General features: G+C 40.9%; 1 protein-coding gene across 2 annotated transcripts in view; it reads right to left on the bottom strand.

Moving 5' to 3' along the window:
- CUL2 (cullin 2) overlaps positions 1-21,183 on the bottom strand; it is a 99,752-nt gene that overhangs the window by 65,605 nt on the left and 12,964 nt on the right. For both annotated transcript variants that reach the window (XM_003786712.2, XM_003786713.2), the window contains exons 2-3: positions 9,460-9,599; positions 5,436-5,538 (exon numbers count right to left, since the gene is read on the bottom strand). In XM_003786712.2, the coding sequence (XP_003786760.1) occupies positions 5,436-5,538; positions 9,460-9,578 (222 nt within the window). In that variant the 5' untranslated portion in view covers positions 9,579-9,599. The remainder of the gene's footprint in view (positions 1-5,435; positions 5,539-9,459; positions 9,600-21,183) is intronic.

The following is a 21,183-nucleotide window of genomic DNA, read 5'->3' as shown; positions in this document are numbered from 1 at the left end:
AAAAAAAAAAAAAAAAAAAAAAATTTAATTAATTAAAATAAATAAATAAAAATAAAAGACTTAGCTATGAACATGAGGCACCCATAATAGAAAACAGGTTCATTCCCTAAGATAAAAGGACAAAATATAAGTCTGAAATGTTCTGAGACTAGAATATTAAGATCAGTCTAAAATAGAAGAACACAATCCTTTGTTTTGTATCTTATACGATTCCTCTGATCCATTACTTTTAAATTTTTTTTCAAATTGCCAGATAATATTGTATGTTTTTAATGTGTACCACATGTTTTGAAGTATATATACATTGTAGAATGGTTAAGTCTAGCTAATTAACACATGCATTACCTCATAGTGCCTCCATTACTTTTGATCAGCCTGAGTCAAGGGTACCATCACTCAAAATTAAACTACTCACTTCTGTGAATAAGGCTATTCAGGGAAACTCATACCTTTTTAATATTCCCAAAATAAGTTGCTTTCTATTTACTTATTAGAAAGCTATTATTTTTTGAAAAAAGAAAATGTAACTGATATCTCAGCCCTCTTTTTTAACAATTCATTTTTAAAGGAACTAGTCTAATAATAAAAATCCAGTGGACTGATAAGCAGGAGATCTTAGGTTCTCTTATCACAAACCCTTAAGTAACTCGCAACCTCAATTTTCATCTAATTAAATTAATTCTCTGATGAAATGCTATGCTTTAAAACTTGTAGTTTTGGGCGGCTCCTGTGGCTCAGTGAGTAGGGTGCTGGCCCCATATACTGAGGGTGGCAAGGTCAAACACGGCCCTGACCAAACTGCAATAAAAAAATATAGCTGGGCGTTGTGGCGGGCACCTGTAGTTCCAGCTACTCGTGAGGCTGAGGCAAGAGACTTGCCTAAACCCAAGAGCTGGAGGTTGCTGCAAGCTGTGACTCCACGGTACTCTACCATGGGCGACAAAGTGAGACTCTGTCTCTAAAAAAAAACTTGTAGTTTTAGCAATTCAGGCTTAAGATAATAAAAATAACCCATAAATAGCACGTTTTTGCCTAACAAATTGGTAAATAAATTATAAATAGTAACTACTCAATAACTCTAGAGAATAGGGAACCCTTATGTGAAGTACTGCTGCTGGTTAGATATAACATAAACCTGGAGAATAATTGGTTAATGTATGTCAGAAATAATAAAAACGTGTATGACCCAGCAATTCCATGTCTAGGAATTTATCCCGTAGACAACTTAGTTATACAACAGTAATTGAGCTACAAGGATGTCCTTGTAAAATTGAATATATATTAGTACATGTATATACCAAAAGAGATATACTTAAGTATACAGATGTATTAAAAACTGTAACACTGGGGTGGTGCCTGTCACTCAAAGGAATAGGGCACTGGCCCCATATGCCAGAGGTGGCGGGTTCAAACCCAGCCCTGGCCAAAAACTGCAAAAAAAAAAAAATAATAATAACACTGGTTATTTCTGAAGGTATATTATGGGCACTGTTTATGTTCTTTTTTTCCTACTCTGTATGTTCTAAATCAGGGGTGTCCAACCTGCAGCCTTGTTTTGTGAGGACTTCTGTGGCGTCAGATATCATGAAAAGTATGCACAGACCATTTTTTTGTTTCTGTTTTAGAGACAGAGTCTCACTTTATCACCCTTGGTAGAGTGCCACGGCGTCACAGCTCACAGCAACCTCCAGCTCTTGGGCTTAGGCGATTCTCTTGCCTCAGCCTCCCAAGTAGCTGGGACTACAGGCGGCCGCCACAATGCCTGGCTATTTTTTTGTTGTTGCAGTTTGGCTGGGGCTAGGTTCAAACCCACCCCCCTCCGTATTTGGGGCCAGCGCCTACTCACTGAGCCACAGGCGCTGCCCAGATCCTTTTTTTTTGTTAATCAGCTTTCATTAGTGTTTTTCTATTTAAGGCATGCCTCAAGGTAACTCATCTGCCAATGTGAGGCAAAGGGAAGGTTGGACACCCTGTTCTAAGTCGTCCATAATAGTAATGCAACACTTTACTAATGAAAAAAAGTTTACTCCCTCAACCAAATCAAATTTCCATGAAACAGCTTTAATTCTGTTAGCTATGTAACTATTTATGTGAGTTTTGCAATCTTTCATAAAACTGCTTCATAATAATACTTCTAAATCGCAGAATTATACCAATGTTAATTCGTCAGTTTTAATAACTACCATTTTTATGCAAGATGTTAACATTAAGAAGTTGTGATATGAGAATTCTCTACTATTCTGCAAACTTTCTGAAAGTCTAAAATTACTTCCAAAATTTTTAAATTGTTTAAAAAACCATCACACAACTTAACCTAAAATATAAAATTGCAAAAAAAAAATTTTTTTTTTTTTTTTTTTTGAGACAAGAGTCTCACTTTGTCATCTTGGGTAGAGTGCCATTGCACCACAGCCTCAAACTCTTGGGCGCAAGTAATTCTCTTGCCTCAGCCTCCCAAGTAGCTAGGACTACAGGTGCCCACCACAAAGCCTTGGTTAGTTTTTCTATTTTTAATAGAGACGGAGTCTCACTTGCTCAGGCTGATCTCCAACTCCTGAGCTCAAGCAATCCACACAGCTTGGCCTCCCAGAGGGCTAGGATTACAGGCGTAAGCTACTGGAAAATTTATAAATGCTTTACATAGTAATCAGTTAGAGTGTAATTGGTAACTGTAAGCTCACTAACTTATAGTAACAGTACTTTAAAACTAAATTAACATTTTGAGCATTTTAAGACCACTTTAAAGTATTTGCTATCAAAACCATGTTCATAACCTGATAAATGCAGACACTAGAACACTAAAATTTACATGCCATATACTATAAAAAGTAGAGCTCTTTTTTCAAATGTTTTAAGGGAAATATTGTATGATCAACTACACCCTACTTACAGGTTTTTTGTTTGTTTTTTTGTCACAGAGTTTTACTTTGTTGCCCTCGATAGAATGCCATAGCTTTATAGCTCACAGCAACCTCAAACTCTTGGGGCTCAAGTGCTCCTCCTGCCTCAGCTCCCGAATAGCTGGGACTACAGCCCCTCACACACACATCGCTTGGCTGCTATTTTTAGAGACGAGGCCTTGCTCTCACTCTCACTTAGGCTGCTCTAGAACTTCTGAGCTCAGCTGATCCACCCACCTTGGCCTCCCACAGAGTTAGGATTACAGGCATGAGCCACCTAACCTGGCTTTATGGGTTCTTACCACAAGAAGAATCCACTTTCTATACTCCTGGCCATGGGCAGGGTTAGACAGTTTATATAAATTCTGTTGTTTTGTTCTCATTTTATAGCTAAAGGATTTTAAAGCTCAGTACAGTAAGTTGGTTATTAAGTTACTCTAGGTCCCAACAGCTAATAAACAGTATAGTCAAGATTCTATCCAGAATATTAAAAAAAAAAAAAAAATTCTGGCCCAGGCAATAAATTAGCTCATCCAGTTCCTGATAAGCTCATTAGAAATGCTGTCTACAGCACAATACAGATGGTCCCAGGGTTATGGATAAGATACCTTTCTGAGAACATTTTTAGGTCAGGTTTACATGAAACTTGGATCCCTGAGGAACAGCGCGTGTACAGTGGCAATAGTAATAATAACAATAATGGCTCATGTTTGGTAATAATCCTACGGTATAATACTGTAACAATAATTATCCATAAACTGTAATAATGAGTTACAGAAACTACTGTGATCTTTTAATTCCTAGGCTAATACAAATCCTATTCTTATTTTGGTTTTCTAACCAAATCAATAATAACCTTTCCATTTCAATAATTAATCTCCTACACTTAGTCATAATTGATGCTTTCACAAGAGCACTGCCTTTCACATGTTCCATTATTCTCACTTTATCCTTTATATTTAAGCAACAAACGCCCAATGCCTTCCCAATGAATGATGGCATCTGACCTTGCTCTGAAAGCACATCCGCTGCAATTACCTTTCTGTTCACTGCAGGCTCATCTGGACTTGCAATAGACTTTTGCTTGGGAGGCATGATTGTAAGGGTAAATACAGACTCAAAATCAAATAAGAAACTCAAGATGAAAGTGATACTGTGCCTAGCAACTGTGTGTACAGAGAGACGAGCTGTTAACATAAAGATGCCACACTATCAAACTGCTCACACCATGCATATTAGTCTACTTGTGTGGAAGAAATTGGTTCCCTATCAGTAATCTAATTATTTGATTATAAATCATGCTGATGGGGAGTCTTAGGAGCCCATGTGCAAGCATGGGACGCCATTACGTTGGGTCATCTGCAACCCAGGGACTGTCTATACTGCAAAATTCACTGTTTATGCACAGATCTGCCTTTGGCATGCAGAATAATTAGTTACAGAGACCACTTACATCACCATTTATCATTTATTTCCCTTTTTAATTTTAGATTTTGGAAGACTTTATATAACATATGAAAAGGCAGCTAAAATACTGGAAATAATACCGATAGGGATCAAACATAAGAGAAATCTTGGTTGTAAAAACACCAGCCAGAGGACAGGAACACATTTTATTTATTTATTTATTATTTTGGAGACAGAGTCTCACCGTGTCACCCTCAGGAGAGTGCCGTGGCGTCACAGCTCCCAGCAACCTCAAACTCCTGGGCTTAACTCTTGTTCAGCCTCCCAAGTAGATGGGACTATAGGCACCCACCACAACGCCCACCCATTTTTTGTTGCAGTTGTCACTGTTGTTTTAGTTGGCCTGGGCCGGATTCGAATCTGCTAGCCTCGGTGTATGTGGCTGGAGCCATACCCAGTGTGCTGTGGGCACCGAGGCTAGGAGTACATTTTTAAACTCAACAAATCTTGAGTTGACCCTGCTCTTTCTCTTACTAGTTAAATTATCTTAAGCAAGAAAACTGACTTCCCTTGGAGAACCTAACATCATCATAATGCTTAATCCAAAATCTTTTATTTACTCATATATATATGTATAAGCACACAAACATACATATACTATGTATTTTGGAAATAATATTTAAAAACAAAACAAATATGTCCTGCACTGGAAAACAACGAATTATTTGAGAAACCCGTGAACTATTCAATAACTACATAGCTATAAAAATACTTATATCAGGCTGGGTGCATTGGCTCATGCCTGTAATCCTAGCACTCTGGGGTGCCAAGGGGGGTGGATCTCCTGAGCACAAGTGTTCAAGACCAGCCTCAGCAAGCATGATACCCTATCTCTACTAAAAAAAGAAAAGTAGAAAAATAAGCCCAGTGTGGGGGTTCACACTCGTAGTCCCAGCTACTAGGGAAGCTGAGGCTGAAGCAAGAGGATTGCTTGAGCCCAAGAATTTGAGGTTGCTATGAGCTATGATACCACGGCATTCTTCCCAGGGAGACAGAGTCAGACTTTGTCTCAAAAAAACAAAACAAAACAAAATCTCATATTTATATTGTAGATAAATCATTTCTTACCTTGTGCAAATGCCGAACGTGATTTTCCAAAAAAATCTTAGTTTCTGTATAAAGTCTTTCTCCAAGGGGTTCAGGATAGGCCACACATAAAGCATAGATATCTCTAGTTATATTATTAAGGTTTTCATATTCATTGGTGATATAATTTTAAAAGATGAAATTTAACTGACTTGCCATTAAATGAAAAATCATCTGTCATTTAGGCTTGATATACATAATATTGTCATATACACAACAAAAGTGAAATGTACAACCATGCTTACTTACTCTAACCATGTGCTTACACAGCACAACACGATTCATTCAACAAGTATTTGTTGAAAATTATTTAAAGACACCATGAGGAAAGTGGTTCCTTTTAGAGAACTTAAAATCCAGAGGGGTTTTCTAGAAAATCAAATTACCCAGAAACCTACAGAATAAGGCTTATGTGAGAACAGATAAAAGCACAGCATCAACAAAGGGCTAAGGAAAGAGGCAGACATGTCTGAGCAATCCTAAGAAACCGAAAAGTTACTCAGGATATACTACAACCTATCCACTGTCCTTTAGCATTTATTCTATTAGAAGAAATATAGTACAAATAATACCGATTAATCAATTAAGGTTTTGAATACCAACTAAGTACCTTGCCAGGCATGACCAGTGGTGGATAACCTCTAGCAAGAGTTGGAAGAAATGAGATCTAAAGGAGACTTTACCTTTTAGTAGCCATTGGTTTTTTTGTTTATTTTTTAGAGTCAGAGTCTTGCTCTGTTGCCCAGGCTGGTTTCAAACTCCTGGCTTCAAGTGATCCTCCACCTTGGCCTCCCCAGGTGCTGGGCTTACAGGTGTGAGCCACCACACTCGGCCATAGCCACTGACCTTAACCGAGTCTCTTAACCTCTCTGGAGTGCCATTCTCTGGGGTACCATTTCCCTTATTTTTTTGTAATATCCCGTGCTTTATTGAGTCCTTTGAAAGGATTAAAAACATATGCTAAGGATAAAAAGAGACGCTTTGCAACACTACTTTATGATCTTGGGACCAGACACAGTTAGATAGGATTCTTAAACTTAGGAATTTGATATGCTGCCTCCAACAAATGTGAAAAAGCATTCTGGAGGTAATAGCTCATTTGGCCCCATAAACATAGATGTCTAGGTCAAGAGCACTTCGTGGTTGAACAACAGATCCTAATTGTTTGTACCCGTGTATCAATCTAGGGAGGAAAAAAAGAACTCCTCATGATTGCTTTCAGATCTTTCATGGTAGAGCTTTGGCATGTGATCAGTAGAATGACCACCTCCAAACTATTTCCTAGGTAAAGATAATAAACATCCCTCTGATAAGACACAAATGAGTGGCTCAGTGCCCGCAGCCCAATGGTTAGGGCACCAGCCACATACGCCAGAGCTGGCAGGTTCGAACCTGGCCCAGACCTGCCAAACAACAATGACAACAGCAACAAAAAAACAGCTGGGTGTTGTGGTGGGCACCTGTAGTCCCAGCTACTTGGGAGGCTGAAGAGAGAGAATCACTTAAGACCAAGACTTTGAGGTTGCTGTGAGCTGTGACGTCATTGGTACTCTACTGAGGGTGACCCAGTGAGACTCTGTCTCAAAAAAAATAAAGACACTAATAAGCCCATCTCTACTAAAAATAGAAAAAACTAGTCCTGCATTGCAGCGGGTGCCTCTGTATAGTTCCAGCTACTCAGATCGGTTGAGCCCAGGAGTTTGAGGTTGCTGTGAGCTAGACTGACACCAGGATGCTCTAGCCTGGGGCATCAGGGTAAGAATGTCTCAAAAAAGCAAAAAAGATTCCTGCCCCCAAATCAATCTCATAATGCTCCACAGAAAACTCATCCACTTAATTTAAGAGATTAATTTAATAATGAGTTCTTCAAAGGCGGAATCCATATCACTTATCCTCTGTACAGACTGGGAAGCATAGGAATTGAATGTTTAAAGTCTTGTACCGAAGGTCGGCACTCCATCAATTACACATTACACTGGGCAAGACCCTTCACTTCTGAGATTAGTTTCCTCACCTGTTACATACATAAAGACAAGTAATCATATATGCTCCAGTGATCTGACAGGCTTGTATGAGCTATCAAATAACAAAAACAGAAAAGATCTTTGCAAACTATGAAGCCTTCCATCATTTTATGTTATCTACAGTGCCCAGAACATAGGTAGCTTAACAAGCATGCCTTGTAACATCTGCAACTAAAATCAATTAAGTGATTGCCTGTTGGTCTACAAATAGTGTTTTTCAACCTTTTTTTATCTCACAGCACACTTGAACCTATAGATCAGGGGTCCTCAAACTTTTTAAACAGGGGGCCAGTTCACTGTCCCTCAGACAGTTGGAGGCCCAGACTGCGGGCCCCGGGATGAGTCAGCTGCTAAGCAGGACAGGCAGCGGCGGCAAAAACACCTGGCAGGCCAGATAAATGTCCTAGGCGGGCTGCATGTGGCCCTCGGGCTGTAGTTTGAGGACGCCTGCTATAGATAAACTCCCATGGCACACTTAAATTATGTTGATCAAAAAAGAGTAAAAAAAGAATATACTTACTGTGCTTTGAAATTCTTTCAGCACTAATTTAATTAACGATCCTTAACAATGTTCATGGCATACCTAAAATCCTCTCACAGCACACCAGTGTGCTACAGCACACCAACTGAAAATCACTGGTCTAAAAGTGCTTCACTATTCTTGTATCAACACTCAGCTTAATGTTAACAAGTCAGATAGGCATCGAGAACAAGTTGAATCAGTGTCTAATGAAATCAAAGCATTTCTAAAGGACCTATGTCCTACCTAATGAAAGCAACCCCCCCCCCCTTTTTTTTTCAGACAGAGCCTCAAGCTGTCGCCCTGGGTAGAGTGCTGTGGCATCACAGCTCACAGCAACCTCCAACTCCTGCCTGGGCTCAAGCGATTCTCCTGCCTCTGCCTCCCAAGTATCTGGGACTGCAGGCGCCGGCCACAACACCCCTATTTTTTGGTTGCAGTAGTCATTGTTGTTTGGCAGGCCCAGGCTGGATTCGAACTCGCCAGCTCAAGTGTATGTGGCTGGCACCTTAGGTGCCTGAGCCACAGGCGCTGAGTCAAGGCAACCCTTCTTGACCCCAGAAGATTGCTAGAGAGGGAGGACCACACTAGTCAGGTCTAGCACAGTGATTATCAACCTGAGTCACACTGGTGTGCCACGAGAAGGTCTCAGATGTGCCATGACAATTTTTTGAAGATCATTATTTTCAAAAGAAGTTCAAAGCACAGGAAGTACATATATTTTTTACTGTATTTTCTGATCAATGTAACTTTTAAGTGTACCACGGAAATTTAATATTCAAGTGTGCCATGAGATAAGAAAGGAGAGAATGAGAGAAAAACACTGGCCTAGCAGATTGCTATCATGTAAGAATGAAGGATACCAGGCTTCAGAGCACCCTATAGAAAGCACGCATCTGCTTTTTTAATACAAAAATGGCCAATTTGTATAGCCAATCTAACTAAAAAGCAGGCTTCCATCGCAGTCATTGAACTTGCTGCTCACCCAGGGACTGCAGGGCTTGTTCCTTCATTTAGTTCTAGCCTCTGCTCAAATGCCCCCACCCTCAGGAGGACCTTGACCAAGTACACAGATGTACTCCAAGCCTTCACACCCTTACCCTGCTTTAATGTTCTCTGCAAAATTTATCGTTATCTGTTACTAGAAGCCATAACATTAGCTTCTTTTATCTGTTTATTGTCTGTATCCCTTATTATAATAGAAAGAAAGGAGTTTTTTTGGTTCACAACTGTATTCCCAAAGCCTAAAGTAACACCTGACAGATACTATGTACTAAATATTGGTTGAATGAAAAATTATCAAATGTTGACACCACAAAAGAGATGGTGAACTTGGAGATGTAAAGAATACAGTTGAAAATACTTATACGCTGGAAAGTTCTACCATTTATATAAGCTTAAACGTGTTCTCATTTTTCAACAAGTTTATCAATTTCAGAACAAGCTGCCGCTAAAAGGATACGAGAAGCGATCATTCCATGTTGCTCTTTCGACGTATTCCAACATGACAACAGCTTTGATAGTAGTTAAAAGTTTGTTCCATGTTTCATCAAAATCTACTACTCTTGGTTTCAAGGACATTGTGCAAGGTTAGTGTTGAATCTGTCAATCAAAAACAATAACTGCATTAGCATGAATTCTGCAAGTGTCGCTAATTATTTTTAAAGCAGCACATAATTAAGTAGCATGATATATGAATGGAATAAGAACGGAACCTGACACATAGTAACGAACTAAACACTGACTATCATCTTTTCGTAACTATCTAGACAAGAAATTTCACAGACCATTTACATTCATTACAAATTTTAAGCAATGGAAAGCTTTTAGTGAAATGATTTATGACTAAGGATACTGCTTCACAGATATATAATCCTCACTGAATATGCTGAGGGAAAGAAGCTGGGACCCAGTTGACCGCAGAGCCAAATCCCATCATGGAAAACATGCAGGACACTCAACAAAAAATGTTTTGTCCCCAATCTTCCTTGTTGGCACTCTCAACCTGGAGGAAGAGTAGCATGAAAAGACACAAGGAGATGTCTTCCCGGAGCATCAGTTTTGGTAAAAGATTAGGCAGGAAATTGACATTTATATTAAAACAGTAAATTGTGGGTAGAATACAAAACTCACATGACCTTTAAGATTTCAGGCCAGAGTCAGCAGTTCACACCTATAATCCTAGCACTCTGGGAGGCCAAGGCGGGAGGATTGCTTGAGCTCAGGAGTTCGAGACCAGCCTGAGCCAGAGCCAGACCTCTCTACTAAAAATAGAAGAATCAGCCAGTCAGTGTCAGATGCCTGCAGTCCCAGCTCCTTGGGAGGCCGAGGCAAGAGGATTGCTTGAGCCCAGGAGTTGAGGTGCTGTGAGCTCTGACGCTATAGCAGTCTACCCAGGGCAACAGAGTGAGACTCACTCACTCAATCAATCAATCAATAAAAATTAAAGATTTCAAAGAAATGCCAAGATCACAGCAGAGAATTTTAGGCTTCTTCTCAGCTTCTTGGCTTATATGCACCAACTCCTCTAGTGAGAAGCACAGCTCTAGCATGGAACCCCAGTTCCAGTGAACTTGAGAGGACTCTACAGGATAGTAGCTGACTTCTGGAACCAAAAAGTAGAAATTTAGTTCAAGCTAGATTCTCAATCTTTCCCAAGATCACCTTGGAAGGACAGAATTAAAAGAGAAACTTTGTAAGATAAACTGAATTGCCCAAAGGAATGCTTTTCTGGCATGTTTTAACAACCTCCGCAAAGTCACCCCTTATTACCAGGACTGTGAAACACCAACCTCGTCTGTCGCCAAGGTGAAGTAGGGATGAAATATCTTTTCTCTTGTCTCCCACACAATGGGGAAGAGGGAATGGGGCATAAAGAGCAAAGGAGACAGAGTGGAGAACAGCTACCCTGCCAGCTATAAACCACCACAGGCACTTCCAGTGTCTATCCTGAGAAGAAAGAGCACAAGAGGAGCCCCACAGATAAACTTGGAATAAAATCCTTGTGTGTGTGGGGGGGAATTCAAAGAAAATCCTTACCCACAAGTTCAGAACTTGTCCCCAAGGCCACATCAAAAGACAGAACCACAGATAGAGAGGCTGGCAGAATCTTCCCTTTTTGCAGAAGTAACAAGCTTTTATATAGTTCTGATCAATCCTATCTTCAGCTGAGACAATCTTGTGGTCGCCACCTGGATTTATCCCATTTTGACTAAGATAATCTCAACATCACCACCTGAGACAAGAGAATCACTTGAGGCTCAGCGCCCGTAGCTCAGTGGTTAGGGCACCAGCCATATGCACTGGGGCTGGCGGGTTTGAACCCAGCCTGGGCCTGTTAAAAACAATGACAACCACCACCAAAGACTTGCTGGGCCTTGTGGAGGGCGCCTATAGTCCCAGCTACTGGGGAGGCTGAGGTAAGAGAATCACTTAAGCCCAAGAGTTTGAGGCTGCTGTGAGCTGTGATGCCACAGCACCCTACCAAAAGGCAACAAAGTGAGACTCTGTCTCAAAAAAAAAAAAAAACAAAAAACAAGAGAATCCCTTGAGCCCAAGAGTTTGAGGTTGCTGTGACCTATGACACTATAGCACTCTACAGAAGACAACAAAGTGATGCTCTCAAAAAAAAAAAAAAAGAAAGAAAGAAAGAAAGAAAGAAAGGTGTAAGAGGGTTTTGAAGAGACAGAAAACATTTTTACACCTTTTCGGGCCATTTTCTCTGATACAAAAAGTCATATATCCAAATAAGAGTATGCCACACTAATAGAACCCTCTTTCCTCCACATACCAATGGCTCCATCTCTTTACCTTCAATTTCTTCTGAACTATCTAGAACAGAATAGCAGTAATTTCTTGTGCAGAGGGTAGGGGGCAGGGAGGAGGCTCTGGGAAAACCTACCGGTTTTACTTAGCTGTCAATTAGGGAATGAACTGTAACTCCTCTTCCTAGTCACCACATCCTATCCAACTACTGTGCTCCTGAGTATTTCCTGAATCTATGTACTCCTGTGTAACCCTGCAAATGCTCTGCTGGATCCAGGCTCTCAGCAGAAATAACAGATGCTACATCCATTAGGTTATTGAGTAAGAAATGTCCGATTTTCTCAAGTACTAAGTTTGACAGCTGGTATCTCTGACATTTCACTTTAACATTTCATAAGGGTTTTTTTTTTTTTTTTTTGTAAAGGTACATCCTCATTCTTTCAAACTCATGGATTCTGGCTTGTGATTATCTTTTGATTTTTTTTTACAGCAATTTTTGTGAAACCCTGGCTAAGTAAAAAATATGAGTTCCATCATGGCACCAGTGCAGTGCGGGTGTTTGAGAAGTTCGGTTTAGGTGATTTTAATCTTGAAAATGAGCTTTGTGGAAGACCTGAGACCGAGGTAGATTATGATGAGTTCAAAGTTAGAGTGGAAGTGAATTCATCTCCACCTGTGCATGAATTAGTTTGAAATCACTATTCCAACAACATTGGACCATTTGAAACAAATTGCCACAGTAAAATAAAGAAGCTGGATAGATGGGTTCCTCATGAATTCAACAAGCATCAAAAGAGAAATCTCAAATTCTGCTTGCCTTTCTCTGCTGTCCCAACATAAAGGCAAACCATTTCTATACCGTATTGTTAAGGTGTGATGAAAATGGATTCTTTCTGACAGTCACAAGCATGTGGCACAGTGGCTGGATCAAGATGAAGCGCAAAAACACAGTCCAAAATCAAATATTCACCCCCAAATCCTAATGGTGTCTGTTTGATGGTTGCTAAGGCCTCATGAAACCTGGTCGATTGATTACAGCAAATGTCCGCTGCAACCCAGTGGACGACGTAATGAGGATGCGTGTGATGAAGCAGCGAGACTGGTCAGTAGAAACAGGCCAGTCCTCTTGCAAGATAATGCTGGATCACAGGTCACACAAACATTGCTCAAACTACAGAAGGAAGCTAGACTTGGAAACCGTCATCCACCATACCCAGCAGACCTTGCACCAACCACCACTGCTCCCAGACTTTGGACTACTTCTTGCAAGGAAAAACGCTCAACTCTCAACAAACTGTGGATAACACCTTTTGTAATTTCACTGACACTTGCTCTCAAGGCTTCTTCACCGCTGGCATAAACAGGCTACTGTTACGATGGAAAAACTATGTCAATACTTTAGGCATACTTCGATTAACTGCACTAATTCTCACATACTGTACATAGGAAGTTTATTCTCAATAAACTTTTTTTTAAGACACAGTCTCAAGCTGTCACCCTGCGTAGAGTGCCATGGCATCATCGCTCACCAGCAACCTCCAACTCTTGGGCTCAAGAGATCCTCTTGCCTCAGTTTTTCTATTTTTTAATAGAGATGGGGTCTCACTCTTGTTCAGGCTGGTCTCAAACTCGTGAGCTCAAGCAATCCATCCACTTTGGTCTCCCAGAGTGCTAGGATTACAGGTGTGAGGATACAATAAAATTCTGATGCAAAACCAGACATTTCAGAATTAAAATATACTGCTTACTACAGGCTAAGCCCTAGTCTAAGTGCATTGCATAAGCTAACTTAATCCTTCCAACAACCTGATATGTAGGTCCCACTGTTCTCTCCATTTTCTACATAAAACAAGTCACAGGGTGATTAAGAAACTTGTTCAGGCCAGCCCTGCTGGCTCATGCCTATAATCTCATCTAGGAGCCCTAGACAAATATTGGAAAGGAGGATTACTTTGGGCCAAGAGTTCAATACCAGCCTGAAAAACACAGCGAGTCTCTATAAAAACTAAAAAAGAATTAATCAGGTGTGGTAGCCCACACTTGTGAGTCTCATCAAAAGGCTGATGGGGACAGATCACCTGAACCCAGAAGTCTGAGGTTACAGTAAGCTATGATGACGCCACTGAACTCTAGCCTGGGCCATGGAGCAAAGACCCTGTCTCAATAAAATAAGGATATTTCTTCTGAGAAGAAGAAAAGAAGGGAGGGTGGGAAGGAAGAAAGAAGGACAAGGAAAATTAAGATGTTCGGTTTACATACTTGGAGGAAAAAAAAGAAACTTGTTCAAGGTCACAGAACTATGTATGGCGCACAGGACTGAGAACCATGCTGCGGCCTGTGCTCTCATCTGCTACGTGTGTTTTCAGTGACTGTTTACTCTTTGCCAGGTACTAGTCTAGGTTCTGATACAGTGGCCAAAAAACAGTTTTTGACTTGGCTCGGCGCCTGTGGCTCAGCAGCTAGGGCACCAGATACATGCACCAGAGCTGGTGGCTTTGACCCCAGCCCAGACCTGCCAAACAATGACAACTACAACCAAAAAAGAAAAACAAAACAAAACAAAACAAAAAAGCCAGGTGTTGTGGCGGGCACCTGTAGTCTCAGCTACTGGGAGGCTGATGCAAGAGAATCACTTTAAGCTCAAGAGTTTGAGGTTGCTGTGAGCTGTGACGTCACAGCACTCTACCAAAGGTGACAAAATGAGACTCTGTTTAAAAACAAAAAAAGTTTTTGACCTCAAGATTAGATTCCTGGACTTTGCCCTTATCAAAAGACATAAAACAATAAACTATGTAAATCAAAAAGTTAACCAAGTGGCTCAGCGCCTGTGGCACAGTGGTTATGGCACTAGCCACATGCACCAAAGCTGGTGGGTTAGAAGCTTGCCCAGGCCTGCTAAACGACAATGACAACTGCAACCAAAAAAAAGCCAGGCATTGTGGCGGGCACCTATAGTCCCAGCTACTTAGGAGGCCGAGGCAAGAGAATCGCTTCAGCCCAAGAGTTAGAGGTTGCTAGGAGCTGTGACACTATGGCACTCTACCAAGGGTGACTCAGTGAGACTCTGTCTCAAAAAAAAAAAATAATAATAAAAAACAAACAACCTGACAAGCCAATGCAGAAAGTACACTGAAATGCTCTAGTACATTCTCTGCTTGCCCACCTAAAGCTCATGTAACTTAAAAACTTAAAACGTCTTCATTTTCTTTTTTTATTTTTGAGACAGAGCCCTACCACGTCGCCCTTGGTAGAGTGCTGTGGCATCACAGCTTACAGCAACCTCCAACTCTTGGGCTTCAGTGACTCTCTCGCCTCAGCCTCCCAAGTAGCTTGGACTATAGTAGCCCATCACAATGCCCGGCTATTTTGTTGTTGTTGTTGTTGTTGTTGTTGCAGTTGTCATTGTTGTTTTAGCTGGCCCAGGCTGGGTTCGAACCAGTGATTCTCTTCCCTCAGCCTCCCAAGTAGCTTGGACTATAGTAGCCCATCACAATGCCCGGCTATTTTGTTGTTGTTGTTTTTGTTGTTGTTGCAGTTGTCATTGTTGTTTTAGCTGGCCCGGGCTGGGTTTGAACCCGCCAACTTTGGTGTATGTGGCTGGCACGGTGACCACTGTGCTAGAGGCACCAAACCATGTCTTCATCTTCTCGAAATCATTTAAATGATGACAACCTGGAGAGATTGCATAAGGACATGAAAGAGATAGGGCAAAGAAAGAAACAGGACTGCAACTACGTGACTGTTTTCGTCCTCCCAAGCTGTCAGACAACTCATAAAAATACACGAGTTTGGTGCTTTATGCCTGCACATTCTTAGGGATCCCCGGCACCCCTCATTTAGACCGTGTCCCGTGCATCAGTTATCTGCAAAGTTCAAACCTCACGTCACCATAATCTCCTCTAGCTTTCTTCTGAGTTCCACTCTTGCAGCGACAGGGATTTTAGCACTTAGGTACTCAAGTACAGTGCCTGGGGCCCCTGACAGTTATGGGCCCTAAAAATAAAACACAGGCTTCAAATTTTTAAAGCATTACAAAATAAAAATAAATATTTAATTGCCTATTTACAGAAAACACTGTCAACATCAATAAATATAATATCTGTGAAAGTATTACATTTTGAGAATACCGATAGATTAGATTTTCTCACAGTACCATTTCTAAATACGCGACTGTCAATAATAATAAATTAAATAATCACAAAAGTGAACTATATAAACATTGTTACATATGAATCAGCAATTCCATTTGTAGGTATATACCCAGGAAAAGTAAAAATATTTTCACACAAAACTGGTATACAAATGTTTGCAGCAGCATTATTCATAAAAACCAAAAAGTAGAAGTAACTCCAACATTTCTCAATGGATAAATGGACGAATAAATTGCATTACGGCCTTATAACAAAATATCATTCAGCAATAAAAGGAAATGAAATACTCATATACACTCCAATGTAGATGAACCTTAAGAACACTATACTAAGTGAGTGAAGTAGGTCACAAAAGGCCACATATTGTATGATTCTCTTTAGACGGAATACCCAGAATAGGCAAATCTATAGACACAGAGGTAGATTAGTGGTTGCCTAGGAAACTTGAGGAGGAAGTGACTGCTAATGGATGAAAATGTTCTAAAAGTGAATGTCACGATAGTTGCACAACTCCGCGAATATACTAAAAAACACTTAACTGTGCATTCCAAATGGGTATATTGAATGGCATGTGACGTATATCTCAATAAAGCTGCTATGCATTTAAAAAGTGAATTATAGGGACGGCACCTGTGGCTCAGTGGGTAGGGCACCAGCCCCATATACTGAGGGTGGCAGCTTCAAACCTGGCCCCGGCCAAACTGCAACAAAAAATAGCCGGGCGCTGCGGCGGGTACCTGTAGTCCCAGCTACTCAGGAGGCTGAGGTAAGAGAATCGCTAAGCCCAGGAGTTGGAAGTTGCTGTGAGCTGTGTGACGCCATGGCACTCTACCAAGGGTGACAGAGACCCTGTCTCTACCAAAAAAAAAAAAAAAAGTGAATGACAGGCTCAGTGCCAATAGCACAGTGGTTACAGCATTGGCCACATGCCCTGAGGCTGGCAGGTTCAAACCCAGCCCAGACTGGCTAAACAACAATAACAACTGCAGCAACCATAAAAACAAATAGCTGGGTGTTGTGACAGGTGCCTATAGTCCCAGCTACTTGGGAGGCTGAGGCAAGAGAATCACTTAAGCCCAAGAGTTTGAGGTTGCTATGAGCTGTGACAGAATGAAATTTCAGTCTTTCTCCTACTCCTGCACAATCCAGTTACCAGCTTCCATCATCGGAGGTAGGGAGTAAGTATGATATGTTCCTGGGGGTATTTTATGCATCTGGTTTGTTATTCCTTTTGACATAAATAATATATATAGAATCGATCTTACATAAATGGCATACTAATCACATTGTTATATACTTTGCTTTTTTTCTTAAGATTATATTTACTAAAGCATTCCATATTAATACGAAAACCTTTTTTTTTAATTTTGCTTTTATTTTCTTTCTTTTTTTTTTTTTTTATGGAGACAGAGTCTCACTTTGTGACACTCAGTAGAGTACGGTGAAATCATAGCTCACAGCAACCTCCACCAACCTCTGGGTCCTCGGGTTTAAGTGATTCTCAGCCTCCCACGTAGCTGGGATTACAGGTGCCTGCCAAAACGCCCAGCAATTTTTGGTAAAGACAGGGTCTCACTCTGGCTCTCACTATGGCTCATGCTGGTCTCGAACCTCTGGGCACAAGTGATCCACCCGCCTCAGCCTCCCACAGCACTGGGACAACAGGTGTGAGCCACCACACCCGGCCAATATAAAAACCTTTAATCTTATAGCATTTCATTGTTTGAACATATCATATCACACTCTAATATGTTTGATATGACATGAGTATCTAACTTAATATCAGTAATTTTAAGTTAAATGTGTTTTCAAATGTTAATAGTAAACTCATTTCACACTACCTTTAATAAAGGTTTTCATTTTTTTTTTTTTTTTGAGACAGAATCTCAAGCTGTCACCCTTGGTAGAGTGCCATGGTGTCACTGCTCACAGCAACCTCAAACTCTTGGGCTTAAGCAATTCTCTTGCCTCAGCCTCCCAAGGAGCCGGGCCTACAGGTGCCTGCCACAATGCCCAGCTATTTTTTTGTTGCAGTTGTCATTGTTTAGCTGGCCCAGGCCAGCTTCAAACCTGTCAGCTTCATTATATGTGGTTGGTGCTATAACCACTGTCCTACAGGCACAAGCCTATTTAAGGTTCCTTCTTCTTTTTTTTTGAGACAAAGTCTCACCCTCAGTAGAGTGCAGGTGCCATCACAGCTCACAGCAACCTCAAACTCCTGGGCTCACAAGGTTCTCTTGCCTCCGCCTCCCAACTACCTAGGACTGTATGCACCCACCACAACACGCCTGACTATTTTTGTGTAGCTGGACTGAGCTGGGTTTGAACTTACCAGCCCTGGAGCATGTGGCCAGCGCCCTAACCATTGAGCCACAAGTGCTGAGCCCTTTTTTTTTGAGACAGAGTCTCTCTCTATTGCCCTGGGGTTGAGTGCCATGGGTTCATCACAGTTCACAGCAACCTCAAATTCTTGGCTCAAGTGATGCCTCAGCTTCCCAAGTAGCTGGACTACAGGCACCCACCACAATGCCAGGCTAATTTTTCTCCTTCTGGCAGAGATGGGGTCTTGCTCTTGCTCACGCTGATCTCTAACTCCTGAACTGAAGCAATCTGCCTGTCTTGGCCTCCAAGAGTGCTAGGATTACAGGCATGAGCCACCACACTCAGCCTTCATTTAAGGTTTTGATAACAAAAAGTTACAATTACTGATATGAAAAAGCAATTGCAATGATTTTACCATTTTCTTCAACTGCCATTTTATTAAGACCTTCTGCATACCTTCTGTTCAGTACATACTATATATACAAGTATTGCTGCTAACCCTCTTAAACTAAAAATCAGCAAAATGAATATTGTCCGAAACTACTGGATAATCAATAAACTGCATGTGAAAATGAGACACAGAGAGATGGAGATAAATGGGTCATCAAATTAAGAGACAAAAAATAGCACATTCATCAATCACTATAATTGAGCTTATTTGAATCCAGATTTAAACAAATCCTTTTTTGAACTGATATTTGGCCCAGGCATGGTGATTCACACACATAATCCCAGCACTTTGGGAGTTGGAGGCGGAAGGATCACTTGAGCCCAGGAATTTCAGGTTACAGTGAGCTATGATCCAGCCATTGTACTCCTGCCTAGGAGACAAAATGTCTCAAAGATAAAAAACTTTTTTTAAAAACTGTTTTGTGGGCCAGGTGCAGTGGCTCCACATACTCTTAAGAAGCTGAAGCAGGTAAAGTGCTTGAGCTCAGGAGTTAGAGACCAGCCTGAGAAAGAGCGAGACCCTGTCTCTACTAAAAATAGAAAAAACTAACCGGCTGTTGAGGCAGATGCCTTTAGTCCCAGCTCCTCAGGAGGCTGAGGTAAGATCATGCCACAGCACTCTACCAAGGGTGACAAAGTGAGACTGCCTCAAAAATAAATAAATAAAATAAAAATTGTTTTATAATACTCCTGGAAATTTGAGCATTGATGGGATATTTGATGGCCTTAAAGAATTTACAATGTTTTTACAATGATAATTATTGAGTTTTTAAAAAATGAGAACCCTTATCTGTTACACATTCTAAAATACAACTGTAGTGAGATTATACTATCTGAAATCTTCAAAATTAAAGATGCCAGACAGCACTCTGGGAAGCCAAGGTGAGTGGATTTCCTGAGCTCAGGAGTTCAAGACCAGCCTGAGCAAGTGCAGGACCCCATCTCTAAAAAGAGCCAGGCATTATAGTGGGTGCCTATAGTCCTAGCTACCTAGGAGGCTGAGGCAAGGCACTATACTGAGGGTGACAAAATGAGACTCTGTCTCAAAAAAAAAAAAACAAAATTAAACTGCTTACTCAGAGTTGACAATAATTAATGAGGGGCAGGGACATAGAAACATCACTTTACTCATTTTGTATCTATATTTACAATTTACCAGAATGAAAATGTAAAAAATCATTCTCATCATCAACATCATTAATGTTTTCATAATTATAAGGGAAAAGGCACATAAAGAGAAATCAAAAAGCTTTAAAAAAAGAGCACTAATCTAAGAAATACAACATCTGATATGCATTCTAGCCAGGCACAATGGCTCATACCTATAATCCTAGAATGCTGGGAGGCCAAGGCAGGAGGATCACTTGAAACTAGCCTGAGCAAAGCTAGACCCCCATCTCTACTAAAAATAGAAAAAAATAAGCTGGGGGTGGTGGTGTGTAGTCCCAGCTACTTAGAAGGTTAAGGCAGGATTGCTTGAGCCCAGGGGTCTGATGTTGTGGTGAACTCTGATGACGCCACTGCATTCCAGCATGGATAAGACTGAGGCTCTGTCTCAAAAAAAAAAAAAAAAAAAAAAAAAAACCAGAAAAGGCTAACTTGCCGGGTTCTCCTTTACTACCAAGAGATAAGACACCAAAATAAGAATTCAGAGCCTGGCTCAACGCCTGTAGCCCAAGTGACTAGGACACCAGCCACATACACCGGACTTGGCAGGTTCAAATCCAGCCTGGGCCCACCAAACAACAATGACAACTGCAAAAAATTGCCGGGCATTGTAGGCAATTGGTAGGTGCCTGTAGTCTCAGCTGCTTGGGAGGCTGAGGCAAGAGGATCGCTTAAGCCCAAGAGTTTGAGGTTGGTGTCAGCTGTGACACCATGGCACAGCACTCTACCCAAGGTGACAGCTTGAGACTCTGTCTCAAAAAAAAAGAAAAAAAGAATTCAGAGCCTTTTGTTTTTTCCACAATGAATCATAATTATGGAACAAGTATGGTTTAAGTGATCACATGCATTCAACTTATGTGATTAGGAAAAAAAAAAAATTTTAAGCTGGGTACAGTGGCATGCACCCAGGAGATTGAGGGCAAGATCTCTTGAGCCCAGGAATTCAAGGCCAGCCTAGAGAACATAGCAAAACCTCATCTCAAAAGAGAAAAAAAAAGTGAGGCAGGCATAGTGGCTCACACTTGTAATCCTAGTAATCTGAGAGGCTGAGGTGAGGGGACTGCCTGAGCTCAGGAGTTCAAGACCAGCCTGAGCCAGAGGCAGAGCGAGATCTGTCTCTAAAATAAATAAATAAATAAATAAATAAATAAATAACATAGCCAGGCATTGTGGGCACCTATAGTCCTAGCTACTTGGAAGGTTGAGGCAATAGAATTGCTTAAGGCTAATAGTTTGAGGTTTCTGTGAGCTGTAACATCACAGCACTCCACGGCACTCTACTGAGGGTGACAAAGTAAAACTATCTTAAAAAAAAATTTTTTTTTTTTTTG

This window comes from Otolemur garnettii, unplaced genomic scaffold (assembly GCF_000181295.1).
Source record: "Otolemur garnettii isolate 467f Iridium unplaced genomic scaffold, OtoGar3 scaffold00019, whole genome shotgun sequence".
Lineage (NCBI taxonomy): Eukaryota > Metazoa > Chordata > Mammalia > Primates > Galagidae > Otolemur > Otolemur garnettii.
This window is presented reverse-complemented; position numbering and strand designations above follow the sequence as displayed.